The 26,561-nt window shown below is 37.6% G+C and overlaps 1 protein-coding gene across 4 annotated transcripts; it reads left to right on the top strand.

Moving 5' to 3' along the window:
- Positions 1–2,986: 2,986 nt before the first annotated feature.
- On the top strand, positions 2,987–25,733 carry Dcun1d5 (defective in cullin neddylation 1 domain containing 5). 4 transcript variants are annotated; one of them, XM_076926142.1, is made up of 9 exons: positions 2,997–3,339; positions 5,005–5,096; positions 8,700–8,770; positions 9,120–9,211; positions 21,786–21,894; positions 21,982–22,086; positions 23,973–24,075; positions 24,752–24,904; positions 25,411–25,582. In XM_076926142.1, the coding sequence occupies exons 1-9, from the start codon at positions 3,254–3,256 to the stop codon at positions 25,464–25,466; spliced, it is 867 nt and encodes a 288-aa protein (XP_076782257.1). In that variant the 5' UTR covers positions 2,997–3,253; the 3' UTR covers positions 25,467–25,582. The 4 variants fall into 4 exon arrangements, with proteins under 4 accessions (XP_076782258.1, XP_076782257.1, XP_076782260.1 ...); XM_076926144.1 differs by lacking the exon at positions 2,997–3,339 and adding an exon at positions 3,441–3,568; XM_076926143.1 differs by lacking the exon at positions 24,752–24,904 and having other exon boundaries at positions 2,987–3,339; positions 25,411–25,733.
- The last annotated feature ends 828 nt before the right edge of the window (positions 25,734–26,561 follow it).

Below are 26,561 nucleotides of genomic sequence, written 5' to 3'. Positions count from 1 at the left end.
AGCTAACCATTAAGTTCCAGAGCAACTTGCACAAAGTGAGGCCATGTCTCAAAATGAGAAACCAAATAACAAAAAAGGATTTTTTTTAAAAAATTGACTATGCCCCCCCCCCACAGGTCTACATACCTCTTTCCAATGTTTTATTGACTAGGCATGTCACATGATCATGCCCACTTGTAAATGGCCAGGTAATCACACTTTATGAAATGAGGGAAGCTATAGCACATGTGAGACATCCTAATAGCTGCTACACCTTCCGATGTCTTTCAGATTAAAGAGAAAATGTCTTCATGGAGTGGCAAATGAAGCCCTCTGTTCTTCTGCCACAGAACCACAGATATTCCAGACAGTAGCTGCTCTGAAAGGAAAGAGCCCGCAGACGTCCTCTGGCAGTCGCTGGGAGCAAGAAACATGTTTTCTTAGGCTACTCAACTTTTAGATGCTTTGCTGCTCTGGTCTAAACTGCTGCCACTTACTCAGCCAGAGTGCCCACCCAGCACAGTGCCTTTTGCCTAACCCATGTGAGGTATCAGGCTCTAGTGACGGGGGTGTAGAGTTCCACAGTGCTGGCTTAAAGACTTCTTACACATACACCAATTTCCTGCAAAACACTTTTCCAGATAAAGACTTGCTTTTCATTGTGCTTTTTAGGATAATGAAGTACGCTAGCAAACACACTGTTGGGCTAGTAAGATGTTTTGGTGCATAAATGTACAACCAGAGTCCCTGGCACTCACAGTGGAATGGGAGAATTAACCCCTACACATTCTTTTTTCCATACCTTTACATACACACACACAACCAAAACAACATATATTGTGTTGAGGCTTTTAGCTTAAAATTTCAAAATATATAAGTCATTTTCCTTCTATGATGCTGCTAAATACACTTTGGGAGGCCGCAACAGCAGTTACTTTTAACTGCATGCATGATATAGTTTATTTTTTACTTGAAAACAGTTTTAAGTTTTAATGCCCCTTTTAAAATGCCTAGTCATTGATGTAAAGTGCCAAAGCCTCATTATACTATACCAAAAATTAATAAAATGTTCACAAAGTGGTTATTTTGGGTCTTTATTTCTAGTTCCATTTTTATTTATGCATAATTACCATTGAATAACACCCAACCAAATTAGAGCATTCTGCTTCATAGCCTAGCATCTTTTTTGGGGAAAATTATGTGATAAAATAACTGTCTGACATCACATCCTATTGCTATGAAAATAGAACATCAAAATATTATCTGTGTCAACTTACTCATTCAGGTAGCTAAGAATATATTCAAAGGAAAAGAGGCTATGTTTCAATGATCGCTTCTCAGCCATCAGCTTGGCATCTTTCGTTACTGAAATGCTTAATGTAGTCGCAAATTTGAGATTTTACAACATTAGGAAATATGTTCACTGCAATGCATTTAGCGTTCCTGTAAGCACCCTGGCTCTGCTCCTCTTGGTTTCATGCTGAATGTGCTGAGCCAACGGTTAACTGATGTGCAAGACCTACCTTTCTAACCAAGGTCTCAAATTCAGAATTTTAGGGGCTGTAATCTTTCCAAAAATATACAAGTCTTACCATGTTTTATAAATTTCATTTTTTTCTAATGTTCACAAGAACTTTAAAAATAACACTAGACTTTTTTTTTTCATTGGCCAGTGAGATAGCTCAGCAGGTAAAGGTGCTTGCCACCAAGACTGCCAACCTGAGTTCAATTCCTAGAACCCACATGGTAGGAAAATTGGAAAGAACCAACTCCCCCACGCTGCCTTCTGATCTCCACACACATGCCACGGCACAAATAAATAATGTGTAAGTTTTTAAGTGAAATAAAAAGTTATGTTTTGAGGAAAACTACAATGATTAAAATTGTCATTCCCAAACCATTTCTCTGATTATTACTGCATTACATTAGTATAGTTTATTCATGGAATTAGTGAGCCAATACGGGCTTGGTGGTAATAGTGGTAGTGGTAAAAAGACTCCTGTTTTGTTTTGATTTTTTTAGACAGTCTAATGGGTGACTTTTCCTGGGGAGATATGAACAAAAGTCCATAAACCCGAGTAAGGCACTGATTAACAGACTGAAGAACCAAATCCATGTTGGTGAACCAATAATGGATGATGAGTCACTTGCAGAAACAAAGGGGACTCAATAGCATTGGTGATGGCTTCCAAAAGCTGTATCCCTGGTGCTCCTGAACAACTTCCACACAATCCCTGGAAGTCTTCTGATCTTCTAAGTTTCTCATTAGCTTTCCCCCCTTCCTCCTTGGAAAACAAAACAACAACAACAACAAAAAACAAAACAAAACAAAACAAAAACAGCTTATACAATATGGTCTCACAAAGTATCATTGGCTGGCTTTAAGCTTCAGTCTCCCTTCTCCACTTCCCAAGAACTGGGATGATAGACGTGGACCACCACACGGGATAGAAATTAAAGAAACTTAGTCTTCTCTCACCGTTGGCTTACAGACACGAACTGCATTCACTAAGAATCTTCTAGGAGATAACTACACATAACCATACCCTTCTCATAAACAATATTTCCATTCGAAGTGACATGATCACTGTTTCGTGAGAGCAGCCCATTAGAACGGTTCCCCCAAACACTCAGTCCGTTTCCCAGTCTCTTATGCAAGAGGAGAGTTCCACAGAAGTAAAACATGGAGGCGTTGCCTCAGCACAGGAGGAAGCTGACACTGAGCCTGAGACGCTGATCTCAGGCCCACAAAGAACAGCCTGGAGACGCTGCACGTCAGGAGTGGGCACACTCACGCGTGGCTCCTCACCATGTCACTTCGCTAGCCAGCTGTGGCGTGCTCATGATTTTTATAAAGGACTCCCCGCTGGAAACCCGCCCGAAAAAGTCGGGAGACTCAGGCTCCACCTGCAGAGACGCGACCCCTCAAGTCCCGAAGGCAGGGAGCCCGCTCGGGCCCGTCGAGCTTCCTTGCTGCGTCACTTCCGGCCGAGAGCCATCCGCTTCCGGGTCAGGCTGAGCCGCCTGCTCTTCTCGACTACTGTAGGTGCCGCGCTGTCGGCGTTCGCCGCCCCTGGAGAAGCCCGAGCTGCGATACCGCCGGGCTCAGCACTGCGCTGCCCGGAACAGCCCCTAAAGAGGAGACCCGGGGCGGGGTCGCGCCTCGGGACTCCGCTGCGGTCCCTGGCAGGCGGGAGCCGGCGCTGCGGGGCCTGCGGCGGAGCGCGATACCCCTCCCCGGCCGCCCTGTCCACCTTGCCGGGGAAGGCGGAAGATGCCAGTGAAGAAGAAGAGAAAAGCTCCCGGAGTGGCAGCGGCAGTCGCGGAAGACGCGGGCCTCAAAAAGTGTAAAATCTCCAGGTACCGCCTGCCCCCCACCCCGCAGGCTCTCTCCTTCCCCCGGTGCGGGACAGGCCGCCGGCCGCTAGCCATTGACGAGAGGGGCGAGCCCTTTCGGGGGAGGCGGCCGGTGAGGCGCCCAGTCTCCGCTCCGCGCGGGACCGACCCTCGTGTTCGCCTGTCTGTGTGCTCTGGCGTCCTTGGACAAGCTCTGAGATTCGTCCCACTTTGTTGTCTGCGTGCCCAGAGGGTAGGACACTGACGACCCGTACGTCTGCCTTCTCCTTGCTCTTTCCCAACCAACCCAGAAGTGAGCGCGGATCTGCCAAGATTCGCGGCGTCCCTATGTCTCACGAAATCAAGCAGAATTGGCTTGGCCCACACATTGTTAAATGTCAGAGCGTGAAGAAAGGAGCAGAGCTTGAAGAGTTTTGACAGCTGCCTTGGGAATGGTAGAAAGGAAGCCTATGCTATAATTGGCTTCCTGAGTTAGCAACCTGGACGATCCCAGCAGGAGGCCTTTTAAATCGCTGGAGCCTCGGCTTCTGGAGGCACTATGTATGCCTCCACTTCACCTGTACCAGTTCCCTACGCAGAGTTGGAAAAGGCCCTTGTGGTTTTTGTTTTCTAGCATTAAGACTCGCGGTAGCTCTCAGTCCCCTTTAGCAAGCTATTGTGCTCTGTGTTCTCTTAGGGGAAAAGAAAACAAAGCAGACCGGTAGTTAGAGCCCTTTACTCCCTTCGTGGCATACATTCAGTCATCACAGAATCATTATTGCTCGGAAAATCATTGCAATTTAGCTCTGAGAAGTGGGCTTCCTCCCATGCACTTTGGGTTGTTTATGTATTAATGGTTGACACTTAAAGTGACAAATTGGAATGGTACCATTAAAACAAGACAGCCAGCACTACACAAAGGAAATTTCCCTTTAAGGAGCAATGCAGTGAGGAATGCACTGCTTAAAATATGAAGGAGGTGACTTGTTTCATCCTAATCTTTTTGTACTCAATTGCTTTGTTTCTCCCCCCTTGGTGTGTTTTAGCAAAAGAGTCTAGCTAGTGTTTCTCGGGCGGTGTAGAAGATACAGTTTTCATTTTGCCCTTTGGTGGTTAACATTTCGCTTCACCTTTATTATTTATCAGCTCCTGGAGAATCATATCTAAGATATTTAAATAAAGCCAGTTAAACCATCTGACTGGGCAGTGTCATTAGACTTCAGGTGATTCAGCCGAAATTATAACATGCGGACTTTCATACGGATCATCAGCAGAATCGAAGGAAGGCTAGGCATTGGATAAGGTAGATAGATAGATAGATAGATAGATAGAGCTTAGTGGTAGAGAGCAAGCCCAGCATGAGTGGTTTAGGGAGCGAGGTATATACTTTCTTGTCTAATCTTGGGTTGAGACTTAGACTGCATTTCTTTATTATCTTGAAATCTAAGAAAATAATTTTAGTTACTATTTTTGGGATCTGGTAGCAAGCAAAGTAGCATTTGGATTTCATTGGTTAGAAATTCTTACACATAGAGTACAGGTCCTTATTGCTAATACATAACTCCTTTCCCCATAATGCTAATTTAAAAACCACTTTGTTTCATTTACATGGAAGCAATTCTTGTTGAAGCTACTTTTTCACTAAGAATTTAGGCTTAGTAAGTCTTAGATATTTGTGTGTTTTCTAAGCTATTGCAGATCCCAGCCTCCTACTAGACTCATCAGTGGAGAGGAAGATTTTTCAAGAAAGAAGTGCCTGGCTTGGTTTTATGAGTATGCAGGTAATGAAATCCGTGGAACAAGATACCAGTCATGTGCATTTAAAAGCTGTGTTTTATTCTTTATTGCTGTCCTGTTATATGTACTGGGATTTTAGGGTCAAGGCCATGAACATGTCTGACAATTTTTCTTCCTTAGAACAGTTTTAGTCTTTTGATACTTAAGCTAATCTCTTACCTGCTTTTCTACTTTTAGTGTGTGTGTGTGTGTGTGTGTGTGTGTGTTTTAAGTGATGGTATCTTAACTTGTCAAGTTTCAGCTAACTTGGTATGGAAGGCTAGACTAGATTGAAAAGAGGGCAGCAACTTTGCTATTGGGATTAGCAGAGTGATCTTTCTAGATCAGGAGAAATAAATGCTATTACTGGTATCCCAAGACAACCACTAACCCAAATTAAGTGTAGAGAATTCCTTTTTTTCTGACCTCTATTTAAAATGTTGACCCATTATTAAAAATGCCGGTTTTACATATACATTATATAGAATCAAAAGGTTTTCATCTTATTTCACTTTACAAATATACTTTATATTTTTTTCCTTGAATGCTTGATTGTATTAGCTTTTATTAGAACTTCCATGGGTATTTTAAGATTGAATTAGATATTTATTTTCTACTCTTGACATTTTTAACAGTCAACGTGATAGTTGCTATCATTGTTCCATGGGTTGTGTGTATATGCTTGTAACCATCTGTCAAGAGATGTTATCCTCACTTTATGAGTGAAAACTGAAGCTTAGATTAACATTCAAGTAATGATGCAGTTGACTATGCAAATGTTAACTGATTGTCACTTCTACTGAAAATGCTAGTAAAGTGCACTTGGAGTCATCGCCTGTCATTCAGTGAATCATTTGATGAATATTTATGGAACACTTTTCTGTGAGTCCAACCCAGTGGTAGTACTTGGGATATAATAACAGAAATCAGGACGTGATCCCTGCCTTCAAATGTGGCTTCTGTGAGGGAGACTAATGTAAACAGCATGTGTATAGGCATAGAAATTATAGCTTGTGAAGGCTCATCTGGGTAAGATGTGGAAGTGCTAGAAATTTAGACACAGGAAGTAGCTACAGAGACTATTTTGTCAGGAATCTCCTTCATAAGGGATCAGTCATTGCTGAATGAACAATAAATGTTCTTTCTCACCAAATGAGGATATCCTTTGTAATGGAGACAGAAGGCTAGGCCTACTCAGTGAATGATGCTTGCAAAGAGTTAGCATAATACATGATACGGGGTTAGAACTCAATAATGTTAGGTATTACTATTAATAGTCTTTGAACATCTTCAGATATACTGCTTATAAATGCATGTGTATGTTTTCCAAAATCAGTCTCTTGTATAGCTCATTTTGAAGCTACTGTCACTAAGTAAGTAAGTTTACTGTCACTAAGTTTGTCTGTTTTTCTGAGTATTTGTTATGCCATTGTATTAAACCCTGAACATGTGCAGCCCTGGCTTTACTGTAGACCAGGCTAGCCTCAAACTCAGAAATCTTCCTGACTCTGCCTCTAGAGTACTGGAATTAAAGGTGTGTACCCCACCCCACCACAAAGCTCACATTGACTTTGCTGGGACAGAAGGTATATGCCACCATGCCTGATTATCTTCCAGATATTTTTAGTGAGCTACTTGTTGTGAATAAATGTATATACAAATTAGATGGGAAAAACATATAAAGTGGAAAAGAGCAATTTTAAATCTGTTATAAAGAATAGAAATAAGATTAGAATTACTTAGTCTTAGTGCAGTGTAAAGTGAGCTAAATCATTTCCATGACTGATTAAACTGAGTGGAAATCTAAAAGCTTGTAAGAATTAGTTCAATTACACAGATCTTACCAAGGTTGTAATTTTATGAGAAGGCTACAATTTCAAAGTATAAATGACAGTCAGGGAGTGAACTTTGGTACAGGCTTCACTTTATACTTACATCTATTATTTCCATTGCTTTGGGAAAGTCACTTAACGTGTACAGGTCTTGTCTAACTAAAAGCATATGTGTATTTTGTATAAAACCTATTTGATTTCTAAACATGTGTTAACATCACCTTGACATTCATTTCAGACGGTAAGAATGTATTGATCACATTAGTTTAGTCTATGATTTAAGTCTATAGGGTTTTGTTTTGTTCTGTTTTGATCCAGGGTCCTGTATGGTTTAGGCTGTCCTTGCATACCTGATCTTCCTGCCTTTACTTCCCAAGTGCTGCTATTATAAATTTGTGTCACCTTGACGAGTTAAAACTGTAATATTTTCTAATTGTTGAAGAAAGGAAAGTTTAATGCTGTACAGCATTAAAGGAGGACACAGCCTCAGGAACACTGCGTGATCTCCCTCCCATTCAGAATCTAGATGATGTGTATTCGTAAACAAATGTACATGTAGGGACAATGCAAGATGTATAAAAGGAGAAGAAAGGCTAAACTATCAGGAGGATGAGGAAGATGGAGTGAAAGAAATTGACATGAGTTATTGATAGAGGGTAGAAACAGCTAGTTGTTTGCCTAACTCTGACGGTTTCACTTTTGATGGTGGATAAGTGCATAAAAATAAATCTAGTAGTGAAAGGCTTTTCAAAGCAAAGCCTTCAGGTGCTTTTACAACTGAAAAGTTTGTTCAGGTGTGTGGACATTGAGTCTGGTTAATTTCAGTGTCTGATGTCTTTTGTTTTCAAGGTGTTTTTTAACCTCTTTTTTTAAAATAATCAAGTTAGGTTGGGTTTTTTTGTGGTTTTTTTTTGTTTGTTTGGTTGGTTTTTTTTTGGTTTTTGAGAATAGAAGCATCTTTGTCTTTTGGACAATATTGGAATTGGAACATTGTTTCAAGACATTTTATAGTGATAAATTTATGTCATATTTCAAATTACAACATTTGTTTTAGGTGATTTCTAGGCACAGAAAAACTAGAAGCAGTACAATTATTCTGTTTTTGGAATTTGATAACAAAAGTTTAGGAATTGCACTGACTTTTAGTGATCTGTTTTAAAGAAAAACGATGCTTCAACCATTATATGCTTATAGCCTTAATTGTTAAAAACTTTATTCAGAATTAGTTCTTAGTAGGTTTTTGTTTTTGTTATGTTTTGTTAATGAGTAAGTTCATGTTGGCTTGATTTTGTACTTTTTGCAAACTACTGAATTATACCAGTGAGATGGTTCTTTAGTGATCCTTTTCAAAAAAAATTTCTTAATACAGTGGCTGTGGTAGCTCACACCTTTACTCCCAGCATTCAAAAGCAGAAGCAAATGAATTTCTGTCAATTCCAGGCCAGCAAGGGCTATATAGTAAGACCTTACCTTAAAAAAAGAAAGAAAGAAAGAAAGAAAGAAAGAAAGAAAGAAAGAAAGAAAGAAAGAAAGAAAGAAAGAAAGCAATCAATCAATCAATCAATCAATCATTAATTTATATTGTAATGTAGCATTTAAGGAGTAAAGATTTTTAAATTTTTGACAAATAGTTATACTTTTCAAAGCTTTCCTAAAATTTAAATTCACTTATTTGTAAAAGTATGATATTTTCATGGATGCCTTTAGTGTAATAGTTTATTTCATGTTCATAATAAATTGTAATAAAATACATAAATTATTTTTTTGTCTTTGAAGGTCCTGATGAAGTTGTAGGGCCAGAAGGAATGGAAAAATTTTGTGAAGACATTGGTGTTGAACCTGAAAATGTATGTTTTATTTCTAAGTAGAATGAACCATAAGTGGATTATAACATTTCATTAATTCTACAAATTAAGGCTTTAATATATGAAGGCTTTTTTTTTTCTTCACATCTGTTTTTTTTAAATCAGCCTAAGTTGGTCAAGGTGTTTCTTGATAGAAATACAGTTTATAATAGAGTAAGAGTCTACCTTCATAAACACTACCTTAAGACAGTTGTTTTGTAGTTAACAATACAGAAGCTCTAATGTTTAGTGGATGATTGGAAATAATTGTTTGAAATTGTTCTCCATGATGAATGTAGCCATGACTATCTCTGATGACTTTTCCCTGTCCTTTATGTTCTGTTCTTTCCAGATTATTATGTTAGTTTTAGCGTGGAAATTGGAGGCTGAAAGCATGGGATTTTTTACCAAGGAAGAATGGTTAAAGGGAATGACCTCATTACAGTAAGAACATTTTTTTAAAAAACAAATTTGGTGGCTTATGTAAAGATCTTGTTGATATTTTGTGCTTCATCATTTTCAGGAGTAAGATTTTACATTAAAAATAATCAAATTGGTTTGATTTGTAAAAATCTGAGGACTGGAAAAATTTATATTCTTATTTTAACAGCTGAATGATTAATTGCCTTTTTTTATATTCTTTAAGAAAAAATTCAAGCTAACAAAAATGTGTTGGTTCATTTGGTGGGTGAATAAGAAATGGTCAATGAGTTATTTGTTCAAGAATGTACTTGAGTAACAAAAGTTTTTTCCCACTCAATGCAGAATTCAACTATATGAATAATTTCATCATTAGGTAGTCCTTAATCTTAGGACCTCCTCACTCCCCTTTGTAATAAATTTAAAGAGTTACATAGTGCTTCAAATGAACTGTCTCCTCCTAATAACTCACAAAGGACCAAAGTAGAAATGTTCTTTGCCTCCTGTGTAGTCTTTAGCCAGTTTATAGTTGTGTATGTTCAGATTGAGATATCATGCTGGACTCTTTCATAAATTTCAGAATTATTTCATTTTGCAGAAAATTCACTTTGCTTTTCCATACTAGTGTGTGGTAATTTTATAGTATGTCATGTTCATAATGTTCCATCAGAATGTTATTCAACATTCTCAAATGTTTTCATATTTTAATGTTCATTTTTTCCCATTGCTTGGGATCGACCCCAGGGCTTTACACAGACTAACATAGTGCTCAACCCTAACCTCAGGTACATTTTTTAAGGACCTTTTTTTTTTAATGTACATTGATGTTTTACCCTCATGTTTATCTGTGAGATATGTCAGACTCCCTGAAACTGGAGCTACAGACAGTTGAGAGCTGTCACATGGGTGCTAGGACTTGAACCTCGGTCCTCTAGAAAAGCAGGAGTGCTCTTAACTGCTGAACCATCTCTCCAAAGCCCTCAGTTAAAAATTTTAAGGCAAACACAGTACACTATTAGCCCTCTAATTGATTATGGTTTTATTAACACATGCAAATTATTTTTAATTCTTGTTTATCTGCCCCTCAGTTCTTAAGAAAGAATGTCTATTTGTTTACATGGCAGTGAGTTTATGTATTTGAATTTTCAATGTCATTTATTTTTCTTACTAAACCAACATGGTGTGTGTGTGTGTGTGTGTGTGTGTGTGTGTGTGTGTGTGTGTGTGTATGTGTGAACATGTACATACATATGTATACATGGTCATGTGTTATTGTATCACTGTGTAACTGTGATAATGAGATTTGTTGGAAAGTCAAATTGGTGGAAAATGAGACACATACACATTCATTCCTTGGGTAAAGTTCTTTTCTCAAATGAACCAAATGATAATTGCTGGAATGAAATTTTTCCCAGTTTTCCCATTTAATTTATAAATACAGAGTATGAGATATGTAACAGTTAATAAAATACTTGGTAAACTTCTGTAGTTTCTTATGGCAGAGTTAGGATCTAGACCTTTTTCTTTTTTTCTCTTATATATGGAATTTTTTTTCAATAAAATAGAAGCCATTTAGTTTTTTTAGTATTTTTCAAAGAAGAATGAATTCTATCATTCGAAAGCTTTTTTTAAAGATTATTTCTCATCATATAATTAGCTTTTAATAAAATGATCATGTAGACATTCACTGAGTTGTGCAAAGAATATAAACTCTGATATGGCTTATTAGTGGTGAAAATACTTTGTTATACTACTTTTTGTATTACTGTTTTTCATAGGTTGTTTTGGGGGTAGTTGCAGCTAATAAGTGATTTTGTATTTGTGACCTAAAAAGTTCCTTGTTGGGTTTTTTGGCATAGTTCATATAGTACAGAGCTTCTGTATTTCAAAATACTTCACTACAAAATATGTTTTCTGTGTTTTTCTTGAATAATTAGTATATGATCTTGATTGCAATCGTAGGATTTGGTTAGCCTCTGAGCATGATTTTTGTTGTCATTCTCCTACAGAAAGCTCACAGACTGTGCAAAACACTCTTGGAAGTGTGTCATGATACTCAGGTATTATCCCCATGATTCAGATAGAATAAGGCTATGGTCTTAATATTTGCCTTGGAGAAAGGTGGTTTCCCTTCCCTGTGATCTAGACTACCATACAGACAGAGTACATGGTGTCTTCTCCAATTCGACAAGTTTACCACTTTAATCTTGTGATGAACTTGATAGTGAGCAGATAGAAGAAATGCTAATTATCTACCTTAGTACAAAAAGAACAGGTGTCAATATATTTGATTTAACATAATTATAAAACTTTAGTCTCTGTTTTCTGTGAGATGTTATCATTGTAGAATTTAACCTAAGAATCTTACGGCCTTCAGATCAAAATTAATTGTGTATTAAATTGTTTAAACTTAATTTTTAATTCATAAAAGTCTTGAGTAGAATGCCACTGAAGAATATATTGGTAGTAACAAAGCACACACAGGTCAGGAATATTGAACTAAAATAATCACAATTAATTATCAGTACTGTGTAATGCTTCCCAATTTTTGGAATACTTTTCTTAAAAACACTTGTTCTTGAGGCTGCTATATAAATGACTTCCATTTGGTATGGAATAATTTGTCAAGCACAGAGATGTAAAATAACTTTTACTCTCCCTAAGTAATCATTGTCTCTGAGGCTTATTGCCTCAATCTACTAACGTAGGACTAGTCCTGTAAGCTTCTAGCCTCCGTACAATCTAATCTAGGCATAGACTGTTGTTAGCCTCTGACACTCACTGCTGAATAAGCTCACCCTTTATAGTTCTTTCTGAACTCCATTTAGTTGGTCAACTCTGCTCTTCTGGCCCAAACTCCTCTCCAAACTGACAATTCAATCTAGCTCCTCTCAGCATGCTACTGAATTGCTGTACTTGGCCTCATTTTGACAGTTTATTCTAATCTTCTGGCTCCTTCTCATTCTCTGGTTCTTGTTGTCTTCACCTGTATCTAGCTTGTTCTCCTCCCCTCTCCCCTCTCCCCTCTCCCCTCTCCCCTCTCCCCTCTCCCCTCCTCTCCCCTCTCCCCTCTCCCCTCTCCCCTCTCCCCTCTCCCCTCTCCCCTCTCCCCTCTCCCCTCTCCCCTCTCCCCTCTCCCCTCTCCCCTCTCCCCTCTCCCCTCTCCCCTCTCCCCTCTCCTCCCCTCTCCCCTCTCCCCTCTCCTCCCCTCTCCCCTCTCCCCTCTCCCCTCTCCTCCCCTCTCCCCTCTCCCCTCTCCTCCCCTCTCCCCTCTCCCCTCTCCCCTCTCCCCTCTCCCCTCTCCCCTCTCCCCTCTCCCCTTCCCCCCTCCCCCCTCTCCCCTCCGTCTCCCCCCTCCGTCTCCGTCTCCTTCTCCGTCTCTCTCTGCAACCTTCCTTTCTATAACTGTCCTAGTAAAACTGCTTCTTGCTTTTCTCTCTTCATTGCTCTCTCTTATAAGAGTTGGGCATATCCTATCCTATCAGGTCTTTCTCTGATTCATCACTTTGTCTGCCTCTCAATGAAACATCACTATCAAACATGGTCGCTTCCTTCTACATACTAACTTTACTTTTATTGTTTGGGACTAAATAAAGGTTTGTACTAAGGGTTTGTCTGTATTTCAACAAAGGAGATTAAAAGTGTGTGCTAAGGGCTGAGCCACACCACATCTACAAACTATTTTTTTCACTAAATGACAAATCTTGGGGTTCACAGTGTGATCAAATATCCTGCAACAGACTTAGAAACAATTGAACTTAGATTGGCTATTGTATATTTCATGGAGTTTGAAAGAAGTAATCTGGTTGTTAGAATCACAAGGTATATAACCTTGCCAGGGTGAGTTTAAAATTCAAGCTATATTGAATAATACTGTTATATTGCTATTTGTTGAGTACTTTATCTAACATGTGGAGGGGATTTAAAACATATGCTAAGAGATATTGGGAAACAATCAGATTTTTGAGCTCAGTAATCACACAAGAGTTTTGCAATAGTGTTTAAGTGAGTGTTCTTAATGTTTTAGGGACTTTGAGAATTTTATGGAAGCTGAACCTTGTCCTATACTTTAGGCACACTATTTTTCATGTCATTGGGATGCTGTGGACTTTCATTTTTCTTTATCCAAAGAAGGTAGTTCTAAAGATACTTGGAAGTTTTTCTTCCAGCATGTTACACTGGGTAGAGAACTTCTCCCATATCTACTAGCTAAAAGTTTGGTATCATAAAAGTTAAATGCTATGCTAGTGGAAACAGATGTGATTACAGTCCTTTGAAGGGACTGTACGTGATCATCATAGTGAAGAGCAGTAGTAGGAATCATACCCATAAAAGTTGTAGTAATAAATAGTATATGTCCTCCCAGAAGAGACAATGTTGCACATTTTCTGGGCTTCATCTTGAGACCTGGACTTTGAAGATTAAAGGGAAAGGGGTGGCTTGACTTAATCTTAAGAAAGGGAAGGATAAGGAGCAATAACTTGGTTTTTGTTTGGTTGGTTTTTAAAGGCAGGAGAGTGGTGTTGATATATGGTTTGGTAAGTATGGGATGTGACTCCCATCCGCTTGGAGTTGATATCATTAACTACTGATTGCTGTTGCATTCTCCTCTCAAAGTCAGTCTGACAATTTCAAAACACTTCTACATTCCAGTACCTTTAGTGGTAGACAGTATTTCTCTAGTTAGTAAATGTTCTGTAGGAAAGGTTCTTAATCTAAAACATGATACAGTTCTGTAACATGTCAACGTATCACAGCATACTTACTGGGATCCACACATTAGGAATAGAGCCTCACTTAAATCTCCTACATAATGAACTTTCCTCTTGTTTAAAAGTCTTTCTTGAAGTATTTTTGCCCAAATGCTCATGTTGAAATTGAAGCCCATTCTGTACTCATTCAAACCACCATGTTCTCTGAGAATCTTACATTGTGCCACAACCCAAAATCTCTTTGGTTTTATTTGAATGTTATTTAAAAACATAATATTTTACTATTCATGATAAACTAAGTATGTGCAGGGATGGTTTCTCTAAACTTCTAAGTTCTGAGATGACTGACATTCAGAACTACTGAGTTTATTTGGGAATTGTGTGGTTTTGATAATTGCCAGGATATGAATACTGGTTTTATAGTTCTCTTTAAATGCTTATAATATTTGTAATAAATGTGGAGCTTTCTGCTCCATTCTCACCTTAATAAAAATAAATAAGGCTAAGAGCCCTGGCTGTTCTTGCAGAGGACCTGGATTCAATTCTTAGCACCCACAACAGTCTGTAACCCTGGCCACTGCAGACACCTGGCACACACGTGCACATACATACATGTGCATACAGGGACACTAAAGAGTCATACACTTAAACATGTTAAAACATGTTAACATGCTTAACTTGTTAACCCAGTTGATGGTTTTAACTTCTGTATCTGCTCAAGGTCAACATACTATTACAAATGCTAGGACGTATTTGGACATAAGTGTGTAGTATAGGTGAGGCGAATGAATTGATGTTTATATGCTTCAAAGGAGCACTTTCACCTCCATATTCTCTTAGGGTATGTCTTATTCTCTGCAATTATTGTTGTTTGAAAGTAAGGAAATGGGCTGGGGAGATAGTTGAATGGATAAAGCACTGGCAACATAAGCATGAGGGATGGAGCTTGTGCTCCAGTGCCCATGTAAAAAGTCTAGATGGGCACCATAACATAGCCCACAGAGCTTAGGTGTCAGAGATGGGGCAGCCAGAGGTGAGCTGCTACTAGTCTAGCCAAATCAGTGAACTCTAGGTCTAGTGGGAGACCCTGCCTCAGTTAAGTCGAGAGTTGCCAAGAAAGACATAGGATATTATCTTAGACATGCCCATAACCTACACACATACAAACATACTACCTACACATGCAGAACAAAGAAGGAAACCAAGATGAAAGGTTTATCTTCCGGCTGTCTTGCAAAGTTATTATTCCTATGTTTTAGAAGATTTTATTTTTAATTATGTGTATTGTATCTCTGTATGTGGGTATGTGTATATAAGTGCAAGTGGTTATGGAAGCCAGAGGGGTAGTCACTACGAGACGTTTTATGCTAGTTTTATAGGTAAATAAAATAGGCATACAAATCAAACATATGCTGAGATTCAGTTCCCATCGCCTTCCCCTGCCTGACCCCAGTCCACCTTGGTGGCTAACAGCCTTCTGTAACTCCAGTTCCAGAGGATCTGATGCTGTTGTCTGGCCTCTGCAGGCAGGCACTACATGCATGTGGTGAACAGACAGACATGTAGGCAAAACAACCATACACATAAATCTTAAAAACTACAATTAAATCATCTAAATATTTAATGCTCCAAAACAGCTGTAGACCATCGCTGCTTTTCAGAATCTGAATTGAATGTTATTTACAATTGTCAGTGCTAAGAATAGAAAACATAATCTGGTATAAAATGATAAGTATATTTAGGGCTATTTCAGAAAATTTTAAACATTATGTCTTAATCTCAAGATGAAATGTAAGTTGATAACTTAAACAGCAGTTTTTAAACCAAATTATGTAACACAATAGAATATAAAGATACCCTAATTTTGTACATGCTGAAAAGTGATGATAAGAAAATATTAAATTACTTCTCTGTAATTAAGTCATCAACTTTTTAGAAGAGGAGAAAACATTGTATATACAATGAAGAAATGGTCATTTGTAACATATTCTGGTAATATATTAAGTCAAGGTATTGTCTTAGGGTTTTACTGCTATGAATAGACACCATGAACAATGCAAGTCTTATAAAGGACAATATTTAATTGGGGCTGGCTTACAGGTTCAGTCCGTCATCATCAAGGCAGGAGCAAGGCAGCATCCAAGGCATGGTGCAGAAGGAGCTGAGAGTTCTGTATCTTCATCTGAAGGCTGCTAACAGCATACTGGCTTCCAGGCAGTTAGAATGAGGGTCTTAAAGCCCACACCCACAATGACACACCTACTCCAACAGAGCCACACCTTCTAATGGTGTCATTCCCTGGGCCAATGATATACAAACCATCACAGTATTTGAGGCAGCATTTGCTAATTCACAGTGCAAAGTCTGTGGGTTGTACATTTAGAACCAAGGATGCATACAGTAAAGTCATGTGATTTGATATAGGCAAACACAACTAGAAACACCTCAGATTCGTTTATGGTTTTTAATTAATTTGTGATGATTGTGTACTTAGGAACTTTGACTGTTTTCAGGGTTTTTTTGACTCCTATACATGCATTTCATTATCTGATTGTCCCTTATGGGGCTGTAACCCATGTGGGATGTTTTAAGGAGCTGTAGGTAATGCTGGTTGTATTCCTGTGAGTTCTTGCCTCCCTAGTGACTATTCATTGTGTACTATATGTTTGTGCTTGATATATTCTTTTGCTCTAAATTCCTTCCAGACAGAAACTATAAGTGTCTCATACTTAAATATGTCTATTAAATATGGTTTATATTTAGTGGTCATGCTTTATTTAGCATATTTTTTGGAGTCTCATGTGATACTGTCCAGGAAAGTAGGACTCCCAGCCTATCATAGGCCCTGTGTTGTGCTTTTAAAATAGTTGGCAAACTTTGTTAGAGAAATGAATAACTTTGGATATTAGAAGTCTTGTTTCATTTTCATGTTTGCTTTCTTAGACAGCAAGTCTTATTTAAGATTCTGCATTTTGGGTGAGAATATAGATCATACTGTAAAAAGTATGAAAGCATTTCGCAGTTATAAGCATAAAAGATAAGGTCCCGACTTAAGTCATGACAGAAAAGAGAATAAATGTAACTGAATATGTAGTACCTAAGCAACATTTTTAGCTGGTAAGTGTGGCAATCTTAAAGGCTCCCAAGTTTCTGAGATTATTATAGTAATCTGTGAGGAAAGACATGTTTCTTTTACATGTTGTAATGGTTAGAGAGTGACTGGATTGTCAGTGTCCCCTAGAGCTTACTGCTTCACTTAGTAACTTTGCACTGTTTGATATCAGACACAGAGTAATTTCTCGAATGAGAAGTCAGAATAGATTTTTTTCTTACTTTTACATGAAGTATATTGTAAGGAACTTGGCCAAGTTACACTTAGAAATAAAAATTGATTCCACTTATGGCAGTGTGACAAACTAAGTATAAAAAAGTAATTTCCATGAAGAATGGTTAAGTGCTCTATAAAATATAAGGACTTATTTTGAAAAAGAATCTATCTGTACATTACAGAAAATAATCCAAAGCCAGAAGTGATAAAAGGGATCACTGTATCAGGATTTATATATCTGGCATCTACCATAAGGGCACCTATATCATATTCCTGGTTCCAGGTCCCATAAGACCTGGCTAATAACTCATCGTGCATATTAGTAACAGGACATATTTTAAGACCCAAGTGGAGTGGAAATTATATCAATTACTCCCATTTTTGTTGTTTGGTGGATATTGAATTGTTTAGGATTGTGTCTTTGATAGACTGACCTTTTGTCGTTACATAGTTGTCCTCTCTGTTCGATTATTTTCTTCGCTTTCAGATTTCTTTAGTTGATAACAATAGCTACTATTGCTTTCTTTTGGCTGCTTACTGTGACAGATCATTTTTCAGTCTTTAATCTTTCTTAAAATTAATTTTTTAATTTATCATAAAATTAATGAGTTTTACTATATTTTCAAATATATATTTTATGCTTTGTTCATATTTGCCCTTTACCCCCTAATCATTTGCTTTAAACTTTTGTTTCTTCAAAACAGTATATATAGTTAGACTATGGCTTTTTGTTAGTTTTGTTTATGAACTCAGACTGAATAGTTTATAATTGCTTGGTTTATAACACATTATATCATTGAAATACAGTCCAAACATTTCCACTTTGTTCTTTATTACATCTTGTATTTTTTGTGTAGATTTTTTTTCCTTTTGCAGTTTTCTGTTATTTTTGTTATTTGTTTTAGTGACTTCTTAATAAACTTTGAAGCATTTTTATGACAGATGCCTTAAATGTAAGATCTGTCTAAACATTCCATTTGAGATCTGCCTTGTCTTGGAAAGTGATCTTTCAATTGAAACTTGGGCAATTTGGATAATATACCATGCAACTCTGGATCTTACTCAGGCATTTTGTTTCTTAATTAGCATGCTGTACCACCACTCCAGCGAAAACGGTTTTGTGTTTCTCTTACTTCTGAGTAGGAATAAAGTTTTGGCCCACTCCAACATCCTGACAACTTCATGAGGAACTGTTAGGAGTGTCTTGTTACTTTTTCCCACATAGTCACTGGCCCTACTGGGACTGTGCCCTTGTTAGTACTGTGTGATGGTGAAGGTAACTCTTCATCATGGAAGCTCTACATCACCCCTGGGCAGAGGAAGCTTGGTTGCTTGTTACTCCCTAGCGTGAGTACAAGTCCATGCTCTTGTGTAGCTTCTGTAATACTGTAGGACTGCTGTTTTGCTCGATGTGGATACTTTAGGACACTAATTCAGTCTCCATTGCAGTTGCTAGGAGTTGGACCACTGTATTTGCTGATACTTGAATGGAATAGTGTTCACAATTAGAACATTCTGTCTTCACAGGCTACTTTTTTCTCAGTCTTCTTGAAACTAGGACATTACTAGCCAAGTTGTAGATCACTGAGCTATCTCCCCCCCCCAAAGAAATTTTTTAACAGAATAAATCATAATAAGATAAAACAAAAATCCGTCCCATCAAGGTTTAACAAGACAACCCTACAAAAGGAACAGAGCCCCATGAGCAGGCACAAGAATCAAAGACCCACTTATGCTCACATTCAGCAGTACCATAAAAGTACTAAACTGAAAGCGATAGTCTGTCTGTGGAGGATCTGGTACAAACCTATGTAGGCCCTGTACTTCCTGTTTCAGTCTCCCTGAGTTCATGCAAGCTTTTCTCGGATCTTTTAGAGAGTCTTGTTCTCCTGGTGTCCTCCATCCCCTGTTTCCCCTATTCCTCCTGCCTCCTCTTCCAGGGATCTGATGGAGACATCTCATTTAGAGCTGAGTATTCCAAGGTTTTTCCCCCGTCCTCCTCTTGGCATACAATGTCTGGCTGTGGGCCTATCTTCTACAGGAGGAGACCTTTCTGATGATGGTTGAAATAGGCGCTGGTCTGTGAGTATAGCAGAATATCATTAGGAGTTATTTTGTTGTTACTTTTTATTTAGATGAGTAGTGTTTGGTTTTCTTCTCATTTTCTCTTCTCCCCCTCATCCTGTGTGCATGTGTCTAATATGTATTTGGGTGTGGGTACATGTGTGCAACTACACATACATGTGTGTCCGTTGGTGTAGAAGCCTATGTTTATCCTCAGTTATTTTCCACTCTATAGTCAGGGTCTATCAGTTGAAACTAGGGCTCAACACTTTGGTCCTCAAGCTTATCTGACAAGCACAGTATTCACTAAACCATCTCCCTAGCCCCAATGGTTCTGTTTTTGTCTCTGCCTTCCCAGAGCTGGGATTAATAGGCATTTGCTACCACACTCGACTTGCTGTTGTCTGCAGCTTTAAGGATATCTGAGGCAAAAAGAAGCTGAGTAGGCTCACCACTATATGGCATTCTTTAATTCTTTCCATTTCAAACTTTAAGAGCTTGCTACAGTGAGCCTAGATTGGCCTTGAACTCAGCATTTCTGCTTCAGCTTCTCAATTTTGGGATTGCATATATGTGTGTGTCACCACATCTGCTTTCATTCACAATTTTCCTATGTTTATAATCTATCTGCATTAGTTATACATAATAGAAAAGAAATGAGAAACAAACTCTTCAATTTTGCCAAAATTGGTAATTCATTTTGTGTAAGAAAGTTTCAGGACCCTCTCTGTTCTCTCATCTTGTTTGGGTCAGTGCCCCTTCTGTAGTCATTTAGGCACAAACCCATTGAAAGACTTTATATTTCTCAGGTCTTCTTTTCTCATTCTCTCTTAAAACTATTTTAAGACATTTTATCTCTGTCACTTCTGAAACACATCTTGCAAAAGTTATCACTTAGAATTAAGTAATTGAAGCAGTAACTTTTTAACAAAATTTGTGATCACAAAGACATTGTACCAAAAAAGAAAATCTCCAATCTCAAATGCTGTGTTAAATGACTTAAATTTTAGCAATATTGGACAAAAAAAGAGCTAAAAGGAAAAAACAAGTAACACTAGTACAGATTAAAAATACAGCATCTCCTTTTATTACTTAATTTTGTTCTTTGGCAATGTCAGACATGTATATAAATGTATAGTGATTACTCTCACCCTCCCTCCACCCTTATAATGTGGATTTAATGTGGAAAACCCTCTTAAATCAGATTTTATGTTAAGCAATGGGATGATTAGAAAAATATGAATAGTAAAAATAGGTTAAAAAGAAATAAATTTAAATGGCCAAAATTTGAATGTTAATGGAGTTACAAGTGTATCTTTTATCTCATTTAGATAGATGCTAATTGCAGTATTTAATAAACTTCACAAATTGTTCTAAGTAATTCTCATTTCATTCTTTTAGTCTATCTATAAGTTTTCTATCAAAGCTAGAAAGGGGTATTTTTAAAATGTCTTATCAGTGTGTTTAACGTGTAAGAAGATTAAACTTGACTTTTATAGGTATTAAATATTAAATTAACAATAGTGATGTACCAAAATCTTTTTGTATGACCCATATCACATAGGCCTTCACATTGCTGACTTAAGGTAATGAAAATCTTGGCTACGTTTTAGGATAAGTGTGTATTGCATTGTAAATTTTGAAATTTAGTTTGAATAGAATACTGTGGTTTCAGTAGATGCTACAACCTGTTTAATCAAGGGAAATCAGGTTGTTTCATGTAGATGGCAAGTTTGAATTAGGTCTTGAGTTCTAGTTTGCATCCGTTCACAATAGAAGAAATAAACTGTGCTGAAGAATAGCCATGACTTTTGAGAATGGTGAGTATACACACCTAGAGTGCAGTAAGGATGTGGAAGTCAGGAAAACCTGGGGACTCACCAGATAAGAAGGCCTTGTCTGCCTTCTTGTTAACAACGTTAGAAAACCAGCAAGACTATTGAGTATTCCATTGACTTGGGCATTTCTTCTTACTGTCTCGACTTTAGAAATAATATGGACAACTTGTGTGTAGCTTTGCATTTGCACCCTTCTTAAATTGGGTGATTTGACAATTGGACTTGATTGGGCAAAACTGTGGGAATCTGGATCTGTGATTCGGTCAGTTACATTAATTCTGTGCTATCCTAAACTTTTTAAGACCACTTATGTCTGATCTTTTTCACCAAGCTGATGCCTAAGAACTTTCTAACGAAATATGGAAGTGACCTAATTATGACTTTCTCAGTCCTTGGAGAAGAGGCAGAACTAGAATTAAACATGGGGTATGGAGCCCAAAAAGTAGGGCATTCAAGAAATGTTTGTGATTTGCTTGGAATTTTTGACTGAGATGTTTATTTTTCTTGAAGCTATTCCGGTATACTCTGATTATCTCTGCTTTTTTGTTGCATTGGTAATTTTAAAACATGTTTATTTAAATTGTCAAATTGTTAATAAAATACTTTCATATATGCACTCACTCTTAAAATGTTCTCTTCTGACCTCTGTCTTTAAGGTGTGACTGCACAGAAAAGTTACAGAGCAGGTTTGATTTTCTGCGCTCACAGCTGAATGACATCTCATCTTTTAAGAATATCTACAGATATGCCTTTGATTTTGCAAGGGTAAGTGCAGCTGCCCCTTCAAAACCTAGTGGTTTCATTTTATGAGCATACTTTCTTTTATTTATTTATTTTTTACTAATATTTTAGGATAAAGATCAGAGAAGCCTTGATATTGATACTGCTAAGTCTATGTTAGCACTGCTGCTTGGGAGAACGTGGCCACTCTTTTCAGTATTTTACCAGTACCTGGAGGTACGTATGGGTATTTTAAAATGTTTAAAAATTGGAATGAGAATACACTTTCAGGAAACAAAATACATACATACACATTGTCAGTTCTAGACATAAATTTGTTATTTAATATATTCTGTACATGAGATATTTGGGAATTGGGGTATATCTTGGTGATAGAATACAGAATTCATGCTTTGCGTTTGTTACATTTTAGATGCCATCCCCTAGACCACCACATTAAAACTATTTTCAGAGGTTTTCCTTTTACCTAGGAGGTGTCCCAGTAAAAGTACTCTAGAGTAGACCTTCTTACAAAAGTAATCACTTGAGGTTTTGGTGAGAGAAAATGATGCTAGTACATAAATCTCAAGCTTCTAAGCCAGAGTCTACCTTATTCCCAGTCCCCATCCCCTAGTGTTAGATGGAAGCACCACAACTGAACTTAGTTTAGCAATTAAACTTTTATTTTCTAATTAGTTTCAATATTAAGAACTAGACTAAGATGTTAATACTTTGTATCTGCAAATATGAGCATGCTGTAGTAGTTATCCACTAGACTGTTTACTGTGCATCGTGTGCTTAATTCATAGAATAAACATCCTATTAATAGTTTTGCTGCCCTGCTAGATCTAGCCATTCTAAGACATGAACCTTCTCTCACTGATTTCTTTGCCTGGTTTTGTACTTATTTTTAAACCTCTTAACTTCAGTTTTTTGAGGCATAGTTCTAGCCATTTCTTAATTAAGAGAAATTGGAAATAATATCTTTTTTGTTTGTTTGTTTTGGGTTTTTTTTTTTTTTTTTTTTTTGGTTTTGGTTTTGGTTTTTCGAGACAGGGTTTTTCTGTGTAGCCCTGGCTGTCCTGGAACTCACTCTGTAGACCAGGTTGGCTTCGAACTCAGAAATCCGCCTGCCTCTGCCTCCCAAGTGCTGGGATTAAAGGCGTGCGCCACCACCGCCCGGCTGGAAATAATATCTTATCATACAGTTTTCTTGTTACAGTAACTTTACCAGAGAAATTTTATTTAAAGCCTGGGTAATTTGAGTTTTGTACATTGGTAAATCTTTGTGACCAGTAAAGTTGATATTTTTGATGATTGATACATGCCTTTTTTCTGTGACTTGAACAAGCATACATTTAGATAAATGATTATTTAATCATTTCTGTGGGGCTCTGAGAAGAACTAGATATGTTAAGTAAGTTGTATCATTTAGCAGCTGAGGAAATGGGGACTGGGCTTAGTTTGGTATTTGGGTTTTTTTGGTGGTGGTGGTTGATAGTGGTGGTGGTAATGGTTGGGTTTGGTTTTGAGTGGAGATTGTGTTTTGAGGGTGATGCTGACAGAGTCTTGCTCAGGCCATCCTTGAACTCATGAGCATCCTGTTTCTGCCTCCCCAGTGCTAGGATCTCAAGTGTGTGTGTGACCAAACCTAGTTGTACTGCTGGGAATGGAACCCTGGGCACCTGCCAACCAAGTTCTGTCACAGAAGTAACTTTCCCAAGAACACTCAATTGAGGGTCCACATTGGGATTTTGGATATTGTTTCCACTATTGCTGTAGATGTTGCCTTCAAAATATAGCTCATGCACAGTGCACACAGGTTCTGTATAGTGGAAACCACACAGGCAGACTGACTACATATAGGATTGGTTTTATATTGTGATCTAGCTGAGAGCCACATGGGTGTACATATATGTAAATCTCAGTGTTAGTCTTATTGCCTCCGGGAAAGAAAATAGATGATATCATGTAAATGAGCTCAGAAAAGCAAGCAAGCAAGTAGGAAAGGAAGAAATGTTTTAGAAAAGGCTAACTAAGAAATGGACAACTAGAGTCACTAAAACCAATCCCCAATAAGAATGTTGGTTCTGTAGTCCAAATGTTTATATCATTTTCCACAGCAATCAAAGTATCGTGTTATGAACAAAGATCAGTGGTACAATGTATTAGAATTCAGCAGAACAGTTCATGCCGACCTTAGTAACTACGATGAAGACGGTGCTTGTAAGTATATTATGAATTTTTACGAAAAGAAAATTCCTAAAAATATTAAATGAGAATATCCATTCTGTAGCAGTAACAGAAAGTTTGAACTCATTATTTATCAGGATGTGGGGAGACAGTCTAGATTCAGGAGTGTTGTAAAATCTATGCTAGTAATAAAAAACTGATTCCTCGGTGACTAGACATTACAGCCAAATGATCATATTCCAACCTAGCATCTAAAATCCTTCTTTTCCACTTGACTTTTTCAGTGGAAGAAAATTTCATTTATGCATTTAGAAGGACAAAGTCACAATAAATAAGCCAAATTAATTCAGTGGAACTCTTAGGCTTTCTGTCTATACCATCATTAGGGCTGCTGTAGTGTTTCAGTGTTCACAAGGGAGACATAGATAGGTGCCTTCCTTTTAAAAAAAAAAAAAAAAAAGTTTATGAAATAATACACTTTGACACCTAAGAAACAAATACTAAAGAGACAACCTGTCTCCTAAATGTTAGTTCTTGAAGGAATAATCATTTTCTGAAGTAGGCTAGCCGACCAAAGGCTACATGTGATGTGTATGTCTGTGTATGTTGAACCAGCATTTAAAACTGAGAGGTTTGATATAAAAATAAACTTGTAAATTTATTTGAACTATCAGAAGATCTGACACACTGCACCTGTATTCCTTTGTAGGTTTCAGAGGTTGGAACCAAGTAGTGGCTTGTGTTGAGCTTGCTCTCCAGTTTGGCAGTCCACACAGTATTCCAACATTGCCATTCACTGCTTTGCCTGCCCGGCTGTTTTTCTATGGTCTGCTAAAAGCAAGAGAGAAAAGAACACACAGAGGTTTTATGTTTTGAGAAAAACAAGACAAGCATATCTTCATGGTCATACTTTCCATACATTTTGAAAACACAAATACTGAAACCTCATTTAAATTGCCCACTTCTGGTGGTAAACATTTACGACCTCTACATTATAAAACCTATTTTCAGAATAGTGGTCAGTCAGGTAGTAGACATTTACTTTATGCTGTTCTTTTTACTGTGTCCTATTTTTATAATAAAGTCAGTCTTATGTGGCCACTCCCCCTTAACAAATGTTCATACTTCTTAATATAGCAAAAATATTTTTTCTGAGTATAAAATGACAATTATACAAGAAAAGGTTACTTTTGTCTTCATTATAAGGAAGTTCGTATAACACTCCTTCAGAACAATATGCCCTGGGGGTCGGGGTAGGGGAACAGTGACAGAAAGCAGTAGTTGAAGTCAGGTCATGTGTATCCTTGCCACCTCAGAGCTTTTTAGAGGAATGAGCTTATTGAAACAGAACTTGTTTCTTTTTTCTAGGGCCTGTTCTTCTTGATGAATTTGTTGAGTGGCAAAAAATCCGTCAAACATCATAGCAAGAACTGTCGTGGAAACAATGCAAACCTTGTGAAGAAAATGCAAAGAGGACGGAGAGTACACAAAGGGTGCATTTTCACTCACGAAAGACTTCTCATAGTACTTTTTTTCCTTTTTTTTAAAGGAAGTTTTCTTGTTACATGTGATGGGCATTGAGCCACATGTCTTCTGAGACTGAATATTGACATTTTTGTTTCAAGTTATGTTTTTAACATTTATTTCAGAACAATAAAGATTCAGATTTGTGACAAAGGCCTTAAAGTGAAGATGTCCATTGAGTGTCAAGTGGTATTTATTTTTGTAAATTTTATTTCTTTAACTTTTGAAGTTCTACATCACCATGAGTTTGTAGAACTTTAAAGACAGCTTGTCAATGGTGTGGCTACTAATAATTCCTCTTTGCATAATTAGGAAACATAGTAACCTTGTCTTGTGGGATACTGTTTTTCTCATAGCAGCTAATGGTGTGGGAAGGGCTGTAACTGAAGGTTGCTGTGAAAAGCTGCTTCTGTCAGCTTTACCTAAAGAGTGTAGGGTTGGAAAGATTATGTCCAAGTTGTCTTATTTTCTAACCATTAAGTTTTCAGTAAGTATTCTTAATGTGAAATTGTAAGTTTTCTGTATTTCTGTAAGTTAAAAAGTTGTTTCCAAGAGTATAGTCAGACAACCTTAGGAACGTTTTAGAACCAATACTGAAGTTGTGTTTTTTCTTACCATTATTTACTAATTAGTGTATTTTTAGCCATGAAACTATATGGGTTTTGCTGAGAGCACTTTGTCTGCCTTCAGAATACTTGAGCTTCAGTATTCTAGACTTGGTTATGATACACATTGGAGAAGAAGAGAACCGTAAGGATGTACGAGAGACTTGATGTAATTGTACACCTCATGAGACCATTTACTTTGTTCCCTGTGTGAGGGTCAAATTCAAGGCCTTGCCCTGTGTGAGGTTCTACACTGAACTATCCTCCTAACCCCAGTGAAGCAGTCTACATTTACAGTCACATATCTTCTATGTATCAGTCTTCAGCTGCTAGCAGAAAGGTTGTGGCAAACTTCTATAATTTATGTGGAAGGTACATTTTAGATTAGCA

This window comes from Arvicanthis niloticus, chromosome 27, assembly GCF_011762505.2.
Source record: "Arvicanthis niloticus isolate mArvNil1 chromosome 27, mArvNil1.pat.X, whole genome shotgun sequence".
NCBI classification, from domain to species: domain Eukaryota; kingdom Metazoa; phylum Chordata; class Mammalia; order Rodentia; family Muridae; genus Arvicanthis; species Arvicanthis niloticus.
Note: the sequence above shows the minus strand (reverse complement) of the source record. Positions and strands in the feature narration are given on the sequence as shown.